The following is a 10,083-nucleotide window of genomic DNA, read 5'->3' on the forward strand; positions in this document are numbered from 1 at the left end:
GAAGATAAGTATTAACTTTTTAAAATATCCTCTTCAAGTAGAGATTAGAAGACTGTCCTAGGAGTTTGTGCCTCTTCGATAGGACCTGGCTTTGCTTCCCTGAGCGTAGCCGTAAGGTTAGAGCTGTCGGTCACTTTTCAGTGCTAACGAGAGGCCGTGCTGGTTCCCCAGGAAGCATCTCAGACCTGGCCAGAAACATGCAGTTACCTTCGGGGTGCAGCTCTGACCCAGGATGAGCGAGGGAGCTTGGGGGTCGGCGGCCATGTGCCCGCGGAGCTCCTGCGTCTGGATGCTCTTGTCACCCCAGCTCCAGTTGCAATGAAGTGCAGCAGGCCTGTGGCCACCTCAGGCAGCGGGACCCATGCCTCGAGTCTGCAGCCCCCGAGGCTGCCCGAGCTCCTCTCTGGCATTCTTCTTCCGCCAGACGCTTGCTCCTAGTGGGATGGGGTGCTCGGCGCATGCGCCAGTCTGGAGGTTTTCTTGCCTGGCCCTTACCTAGGTTGTGAGTCCTTCATACCTGTGCCCTCAGACTGGCCAAGTGTCAAGCACAAGTAGACACCCAAAATAAATGTTTCTTTAAAGCACTGGCATCATCGGTTCAAACTATTAAATGTTTGTCGAATAACTTAATTATCTGCCCTTCTGTTTTGGAATGGAATAATTAGCAATAATGGCTAACATTCTCATAAAACTCTCACATGTACTCTCATAGAATCATTTCCATACCGTAGCCATGCTGAGTGGCTGTCGCTGCCGTCATTGTGTAGATAACTGAGTTATGTGACTCCTCCAGCCGGAGAATGACAGGCTGGCCATTCAGAGGGAGGCCTCTGGCTTCCACGGGCGCTTGGGTGAGTCTCCTCGCTTCTAGTGCCCCAGCTGGCTCTAACCGTAACTCCCACCCATGTAACACGCCGTGGATTTCAGGGCACGGATGAGGTAGGCGGGGTGCATGTGATTATTTTCAACGCACAGAGATGCTGAGATTCTTGCAGAGGTGGTGTGTGGTTGTCTCTAATTGGTTTCACTGGAGACAGAGCCTGAGACGGGGCTCGTGGTGCACGTGACTTACTGAGCAAATGTTCTGGGTCGGGGGGAAACTATAAGGGGCTAAGGGAAGCAGGACAGAGAAGGGGAAGGGTCCAAGCAAGGCCGTGGTTCCAGGTAAACTCGCCCTGGTCTGATGACAGGAGGAGAAGGCAGGTCTTACGACAGAGGCAAGGGGGCTGGCGTTTGGGGTCAGCTGCTCTCGCCACCTGGCAGCACGTGGGTGTGGTGTGTGGTGGCAGGGCTGGAGGGGACTGCAGTGCCCCCCATGGTGGGACCAGACCCCTCTCCTGGGCCCAGGACCCCTTGCGACCTTCCGCCCCCCTGCTGCCTCCCCCAGGTGGCGACCCCTTCATTACACGTGGAATGCGTACTTGACTATCAGGAAGTCTAGTTCTAGCTCCACTTTGGAACCTAGACCAGGAACGGTTCTGAAGGTGTGTGAAGTTAGGGACGTTTACAGAACCTGTTGGCCTTCAGGAGCTTGGGCATTAGTTAAGTATAGATTATGGCACTGGTCCCCTCACGAGAGCTGCTGAGAATTCCCAAGGTTGTAGAACTCACACATACCCACCAAACACAACAACAACAAATGAAAGATTTAAAAGCCAGTGGAGTAAGGAAAGGTAATGCTAAGACTTGGTTTAAACACCATTAAATTTTCTTTCCAGGACAATTATAGCAGAGCCCAAAGGTCTGAAAACCCTGATACCTTGGATTACCCAACTGTTCGTTGTTTACCAAAAGCCAGAATCCACACTGGGCCATCAAATCAGATCAACCTCGCTTTCACCCAAGGTTGTAATGTGAGAAGAATGACTCTGCTTTTTCCAGGAGAATTTGGATGAACCCTTTTCCTTTAATGATGAGGAAGGCATCTAGGCTTAAGTTGAGAAACTACCCTTGGAGATCAGAGTTCAGTTTCGAAGTCCCCTAAGATTGCTGTGCAAGGGGGGGGATCTGTTGGTGTGAGGAGTGGAAGGGGATGGGAACCCCTCAAATTTGGGTCGAACGTTGAGGCTGATGATGCCACGTGCTGAGTCTGAAAGCTTACTGCCCACATGATGAGACTTTCTGGGGAGTGAGACAGACTCCCGAGCAGAATGGCTTGAGGGATGGGAAAGAAGACCCTTCTATGGAGGCTAGGGGTGGGGCTGGGGGACGGGTCTCACTAGAACCACAGGAGAGAGCCCTGGGCTTTCTCGCCAGATTGTCTGGATTTGGGGCTTGAAAGCTATCTCTTCGTTACAGGACGACAGCATCAGGGACTCGCTTGGGTTCAAGGTGGGTAAACACTTGAGAGGGAGATGGGATAGTGCCGTGTTGGGGACAGGGTGTCAGGGGACGAGAAGCCCTCCGGTTCCTGAGAACATTTCTCCCGCAGCTTTTCCTGCATGATACTTGTATTTTTTTAAATTCTTTTTAAAGAATTGAGTTCAATTGTAAAACTCGCATTTTATTTACAGTTAACTGTATCTTAATGCGAACTTATTAAGAAGCCTTTATCAAATTCTTAAACGTCTGTCTTAACTGTTTATTTGCTCCGCTGCTCCGGTTTTCTTTCAGGAAATCTGTTTTGCTTTTTATTCTAAGCTGTGGAAATAAATCGAGCCGCCGTCAGTACCGCCGCTCTTCAAACTGTGGTGCTTTGGACCTGGTTCTGTAATTAGTCACGTCACCAAAGAACACAGGATTATCTTAGTCTTATTTCAGGAGAACTGAATTGAGACTAGACATAAAATTAAAGGATTAATTTATTTTCTTTATTGACTCGTAGAGTTGTGCCTTACTTAACTATCCTAAGACGTACCAAGTAGAAGGAGACATAACAACTAGAGTATCCACAAGGTCACGGCTGGAGACTTACACTGAGTGTGTACACTCTAAGCATTACGCAAAGTAATTTCATATGTGTTATCTTAAAAAGTACATAAGATTTGGTTATGTGATCAGTGGCAAAATTGCTTTACTTTGCATGAGAAACGCTAAATAATTCTGTATCATTCAACATAATGATCATCAGAAACTGTCCATGTATAAAATGGAATTAACAGTTGACATGAGTCACAGTGATATGTTTTGCATGCATCAATTAGCTGGCATATTTGGTCTGTCCTACGGAACTTGAGTGTAATTTTTCATGAAGGGATTCATATTAAACTGTATCAGGAATTCCACTAGGCCCTTCCGAGTGCAATCACATTTGGTAATAATCAGATTCTTCTGTCAGATGAAAACAAAGATTTGAAAAATTTAAAGAACGATATAAATGAAGTCATCTTTTAAACATTAATCTGCTTGGCCTTTGCATATTTTATTGAGATGTGATGCCAGGGTTTACAAATGATTTCAACTCATCTTTCAAACAACCCTAGATTTGTGTATATGCGTATATACATGTATATACATATATCTATACGATTATATATACTTAGAAATCTGGTTACTATTAACCATTTTACAGAGGAGATTGGGGCTTTGAGCCACTCAATCATTTGCCCAAGGTCACACAATATGCCAGGGTCAGAAGTGGAATTAACACCCAAATGGTTTCCATTTTGAGCCCAGATTCCCAGCGCCAGGCCCTCAGGCCTTCAGTTCTCCGGCACTTGACACACGTGCTTGACTCCACGTGGTTCAGGGGGCGGGTCCTGCCGTGGACTTTAACCATGAAAAGGCCAAATGGAGCCAAGATGCCGCAGACGGCCCGGTGCTGCGAAGAGGAGCTGGGTTGAAAGTCTGGCCTCCCCAGCCGGCACCTCTCTGCGGTCGTGGGGTGCGGGGCCGTGGCCTGGGCACCCTGCGCGGCCTCACCGGGGGTCCCGCCCCAGAGGAGGCGAGTCTGAAGAACACGCCCTGTCCACAGCGACCCGCCCAGAGCGTGGAGACTCGCTCCGGCTTTGCTTTTACTTGGAGGATTAACCATGGTAATAGGCATAACTACTGGTTAACTAATCTTCCTCCTGGTGTCCTGCGCTTTGGGGCGGCTTCTGCTTGGGGGTCGCGTGGCCCTGCAGGGGCGCCGGTGGGGACCAGACTCGGGCCCCGGACCTTCCAACCTGTGTGTGACCTGTTCACGTGTCACTAGGACACGTCACTCAGCCTCACTAACCCGCGAGGCTGCTGAGAAGAAGTCGATGCCTGGAGACCTCACACCACGTGCTCGATGCACAGAGAGTGCCCAGAGGCCTGCGCTCTGATTACCGGCGGGAGGTTAGTGGCTCACATCCACAGCTGAAAATACAGCACGGCTCTGCTTTCATACTTTCTTTGGCTACATTGAAATTCTTGCTACATTACATATCGTATCTTGAGTTTTAGTAAACATATATTTTAAATGATGTTTAGACATTATTTTTAAAATAAATGGCTGTCTACATTTCAGGTATCGGATTTGGTAATAATTTTGAATTATGACAGAGCAGTAGAAGCTTTTGCAAAAGGTGGTAACCTAACACTTGGAGGGAATTTGACTGTGGCAGTTGGGCCCTTGGGAAGGTGAGTACGCTGAAATCCCATTTGAACAGCTCTTGGATAGTAAAGGCTTTAAAACTACATTGTTTTTCATTAAGAGAAACGAATTAAAATGACAGAAATTTATGATTTACACGTGCCCCAGAGGGTTTGAGGCTGCTTACAAATAAGAAATATACAAAACACAGCCACTGTGAGAAAATCTGAAACTAAAACACACAAAAAGAAATTAAATATTTCAGAACTGCAGGCTGTTGTATCTACCGGAATCAACATAAAATTCACCTTTAAGCTTTGAAGGAGCCAGGTCGAGTCAATTTTAATTAACTGAGAAAGGACGGCATTGATCAGGGAAAAAAAGGTGTTTTTTTTTTCAAACTAAATTATGAAAAATTGAAATGGAAGTGTTTTACTTGAGTGATGTTTACAATGCTTAAAGTGTATTTTCCTTCTCTATTAATCAATAACTATTCTTGAGTTAATTGAGCAATTAAATATTTTAAACCCAGACTGTTTATAGAAGCTACTCAGTAAAATCATTTAAAAATGTTTCTAAGTTCCATGAAAATACTCACTGTAAAAAGAACCACAGTCTTTTACTCTTGAGGTGTGTTTCCCTGTTTTAGGGAAGGAAGACAATATGGGAAAGTATCAGCTGTACGTGTGTTCTCCACGTGCATCACACTGTGCTACAACCATCTGACCTGCTGTGTACTTGCCATGAACTGTCCGTCCTCTAGACCCCTTTGAACACACCTAGCTTAGGCCAGCAGGAAGTAAAATATGTAAAATGATTGAAGTTGGGGATGGGGTTGGTGGTGTGATGAACTGGGAGATTGGGATTGACATATATGTACTAATATGTATAAAATAGGTGACTAATAGGACCTGCTGTATAAAAAATAAATAAATAAAATAAAATTTACAAAAAGAGAAAGCCCTATGGACGTGACCTCATTAAATATTCAATAAACAATATTTCTTCCCCCCCGCAGAAAAAATGATTGAAGTAAGTGCAGAGCAGGATCCTTCTTTTGGGTTAGAAGCGCAGTGCCAATCAGACATCTTCAAGTGAACGTGCTCACAGTTCTGTGATGCAAAGCCTTCTGTTTTGCAGGAATTTAGAAGGAGACGTCTCCCTAAGAAGCTCCGCGGCTGTCTTTACTTACTGCAAGTCAAGAGGCCTCTTCGCTGGCATGTCTTTAGAAGGTAGCTGTTTGATTGAGAGGAAAGAAACTAACCGAAAGTAAGTTCAAGGCAAATCACTTTAATTGATTTGAAGAGCGTGTGATGAGAAAATAATACTTCGTAGACTCCTGTCGTTAAGAGTGTACAGAGAACCTTTGCACAGGCAAGTCTGTTGGCACCATTTTTCCAAGAGCATTTGCTCACTTTGTGTCTCTGCATCACGTTTCGGTAATTCCTGCAATATTTCAGACTTTTTCATTATCACTACATTGGCTATGGTGATCTGTGGTCAGTGACCTTGGTGTTACCATGGTTATTGTTTGGGGCACCAGGAACCGCACCCCTATAGGATGGAGAACCTAATCAGTAAACGAGTGTGTATTCTGATGGCTCCTCAGACTGGCTGTTTCCACTCACCACCACCCCCTGCCCCCCCTCTCCTCAGGCCTCCCTATTCCCTTAGACACAACAATATTGAAATTAATAACCCTACAAAGACCTCCAGGTGTTCAAGTGAAAAGAAGAGTTGCACGTCTCTTACTTTAAATCAAGAGCCAGAAATGACCAAGCTTAGTGAGGAAGCCACGTCAAAGCCAGGATGGGCCGGAAGCTAGGTCTCTCGTGCCAAACAGTTAGCCGAGCTGTGAGTGCAAAGGAAAAGTTCTTGAAGGAAATCACAAGTGCTCCTCCAGTGAACACACAGATGATAGAAGGCGAAACAGCCTTATTAGTGCTCCGGAGAAAGTTTTAGTGGTTTGGATTGAAGACCAAACCAGCCACAACACTGCCTTCAGCCAAAGCCTCGTCCAGAGCAACGCCCTAATTCTTTTTAATTCTGTTCAGGCTGAGAGAGGCGAGGAAGCTGCAGAAGAAGAGTGTGAAGCTGGCAGAGGGTGACTCATGAGGCTGAAGGCATGCAGCCGTCTCCATAACATCAAAGTGCAGCGTTCCTCACGAGAGGTTTCCTATTGTTAGGCTCAGCCTTTGTCTTTCTTCCATAAGATAGAGACCAATTTTGATTTAAAAAATGCAAGATTTGGAAGTACCCTAACAGGCGACGAGGAACTTCCACTTTAAACTGGCATCTGGCTAATTTTTCCCAAAACTGCTCTTCTGTATTTCCACGAAAGTATGTCTAATTGCCCAGAAAAAGATAAAAAGCTAAGACTGAGAGGACTGATTCTAGAACCTGGCAGGAATCCCACTAATAGTGGCCCTGACAGGGCTGCCTCAGCTGGTGGTGGACACACGTCTGCCGCTTACAGCAGACTTGAGAGAAGTTGAGTACCAAGTCTGCGGTGCCCGTTTACCCAGAATCCCACAGCACATGCAGAAACGTTCAGTGCAGACCCCAACAACCAGAAAATAGGAGGAATGGGGGGATTCTTAAATTTCTCCATCTTGTAAAGTCAAGAGAAATGTTTTTACTTCTGGTTTTATTAATTTGAGAAGTTTAAGTTAAGCATGCTTTTAGAAATTTGTGATTCTAGGCCTTTGGAAGATTTTCCAACTAAAGTTCACCTAAATCCTGGATAAACTAAAACGAATATCCTTCTTAATCAGTTGCAGGGCTTCTACACATGCAAGGCAAATCCTTACATAATTTTGATACAAATAAACATTTTAAGGAAACTATATGTTAGCACCATTTTTATAAGAAACTTAAAAAGTAAAAACCTATAAAGATGTATAGGTATGTGATTGTAATTATATGTGTATTAGTGTTTATATAAATATATGTTTATTATATGCATTTGTATATAAATATTCTATATATGTTTGTATGTATATATGATGTGCTTTTATATTATTGGGAAAAGGATATAAATATCAGACCATTTATGGTGATCGCCTCTAGAGGTAAGCTTGGAGAGGTGAATTTAGAGGCTTTGACATGGGTTATGGCTTGTAGTTGGTGTTTGAAAAGTAGTATCTATGAAGTGCTATATGTGAGTAAATCACACACACATACACAGTTGTGTGTCCTACATTTAACTCTAGAAAAGATCTATGTCTGCAAAAGAAATGTTCTTAATATATTTCTTATTAGATTTTATTGTCAAGACATTCGAGCTTATGACATTTTATTTGGAGATATACCACGGCCTGCTGAAGCAGAAGATCTTTATGAAATTCTTGATTCTTTTACTGAAAAGTATGAAAATGAAGGACAACGAATCAATGCAAGAAAAGCAGCACGGGAGAGGAAGAAGGCTTCTGTAATCATGCTTGGTTTTTATGTTTTTCTTAGTAGCCACAGAAAATTTCTTTATATAGAACATTCTATCCTTGATATCAGGTTTCTAATAACCTACTACACTTCCCTTTTAATTTCATTAACATAAAGTTCTTGTGAAAATGTCATAAAACCTTGACAGTCATCTATGCAAATTTCAGGAAGAAACATGGTTCTCCATGATTGCATTTCTGCAAGGATAGAACTTTATAATATTAATTGATAATACTAATAACTGCCGCTAGCCAGGGGCCTTGACGTGCAGAGGGTTTTGTGCGCCTCGTTCATCCAGTTCCGCACCTTTCGGAGCCGCGTGGCCCCTTCCGGGTCAGCGCATCGCTCTGCTCCACCTGCGCGGTGTCAAAGGTGCCAGGATGAGGGAAGCTTCCGGTTATAGAAGCGCGCCCCCAGCCGTCACCCGCGTGTTGTCCAGTTCAACCAGATGTGGCCCAGAGCAGTACGTGTGCTCTGTTAATGAGTGCATAGGATAACGTTTGCCGTGTACACCCACTGTGGGGGGGGGAGCCTTATATGCTCCTAAGTAAAAACAGAGTTTTAAAATCACATGCATTTTTTGTTGTTGTCTTTCCTCCCAGGCTAAAGAATTACCTTCAAAACCATTGTCAAGACCACGGCAATCGTCTGCACAAGCACAGCTCAATTCTGGCTCTCAAAGTAAATATTTGTGTTGCAATTCAAATACATTTATAATGAAGTAATCGTGAAATATTATTAAGAAATCAAGCTACATTTAATGATAGATCTAAAGTCATTACTTTAGTGTCAAATAGAAGAACTAATGAGTATTAAAGAGAGAAAAACAAATGCCTGGTCTCTTCTAAACACACAAGGCAAATTCTCATTCCTGTAATTTGTGAAAATGTCTATTCTCATTCAGAAAATGCTTTTTCCAATTCACAAAGTGATTTATCTTTAAAGTTTTTCTTTTTTTGTCATTTCTTCCAAAGACTATTATCCTGCTAATTTGAAATGGAAACTAAGCCTATTTTTCTCATATACACATAGATTTATATTACTGAATATTAATTTGACCATACATTCTTGGGAGCTCAGGGTTTCATAAGATGGTTTTAAAATAGGATAAATTTGTAAAGCACCAGGCTTTTGGCCTTTACACCTCTTTCCATCACTCATTTTTATGACAGTCACTCTTGGAATTCTGCTTTTCATGTATAGAGGTTACCAGTAAATAGCAATATATTAAAGTAGGCAATGTTTCATGTAATAATTAACTGTTCTGCAAGTGGCTTTGGACTGTGGCTTTTGAGAGCACAGTGATGAATCTAACTTACCTCTTGCCTTTAAAGAACTTTCCTTCTAGAAGCAGAGATATCACAGGTGGAAAAGTAACTGCCGTTACTGGAAGGAAGTACACTTGACCCTTGAATAACGCAGAGGTTAGGGACACCAACCCCTCATGCAGTCAAAAGTCCATATATAACTTTTGACTTCCCCAAATAGCCCATTGCTGACTGGAAGCCTTACTGGTACCATGAACAGTTGATTAACACGTATTTTGTATGTTATATGTGTTACATACTATATTCTTATATAAAGTAAGCTAGAAAAAATATTATTAAGAAAATCATAAGGAAAAGAAAATACATTGATTGTACTTTACTGTATTTATTTATACCATAAGTTTACATTGTCTGTTTACAAGATGAATAGTCTGTCAGTACGTACATCAATATTGTCTCATATGATACAAAAAACTGTAAATGTTATATGTATTACTAACACTAGACATAAAAAGTGAAAAGATAATAGAAAAAGAAATTCGTATTTACAGGTATAATGATTCATGCATTGATGAAAAAGAAGCAGCAATATGGCTGCTTCACGGTAGCCTAGCCTGTACGCTAATGAGTGAGAAGTTATGAAATTTGGATGGCACACAGTATTACAGCCATACTGATAATACAGTATTAGAAACATTGTCACATTTTTTAAAAACCACTTACATGCGATGAAGACTGATAGTTTCTCCAATTATGAGAGAGAGAGAGAGAGGGGCATATGGTACAGCAATGTAATTCTTTGAAAGCCAAGTTATAAAACAGTAAGAAAACTAACACATTATTAATTTTGTATTAAATATGACTCACCTTATGCCT

The 10,083-nt window shown here is 42.6% G+C and overlaps 1 protein-coding gene across 2 annotated transcripts in view; it reads left to right on the forward strand.

Moving 5' to 3' along the window:
• SH3YL1 (SH3 and SYLF domain containing 1) overlaps positions 1-10,083 on the forward strand; it is a 46,055-nt gene that overhangs the window by 22,879 nt on the left and 13,093 nt on the right. For both annotated transcript variants that reach the window (XM_027113886.1, XM_027113885.1), the window contains 4 exons: positions 4,433-4,545; positions 5,639-5,767; positions 7,760-7,928; positions 8,542-8,620. In XM_027113886.1, the coding sequence (XP_026969687.1) occupies positions 4,433-4,545; positions 5,639-5,767; positions 7,760-7,928; positions 8,542-8,620 (490 nt within the window). The remainder of the gene's footprint in view (positions 1-4,432; positions 4,546-5,638; positions 5,768-7,759; positions 7,929-8,541; positions 8,621-10,083) is intronic.

This window comes from Aethalodelphis obliquidens, unplaced genomic scaffold (assembly GCF_003676395.1).
Source record: "Aethalodelphis obliquidens isolate GAN/ISIS:26980383/991018 unplaced genomic scaffold, ASM367639v1 scaffold12, whole genome shotgun sequence".
Lineage (NCBI taxonomy): Eukaryota > Metazoa > Chordata > Mammalia > Artiodactyla > Delphinidae > Aethalodelphis > Aethalodelphis obliquidens.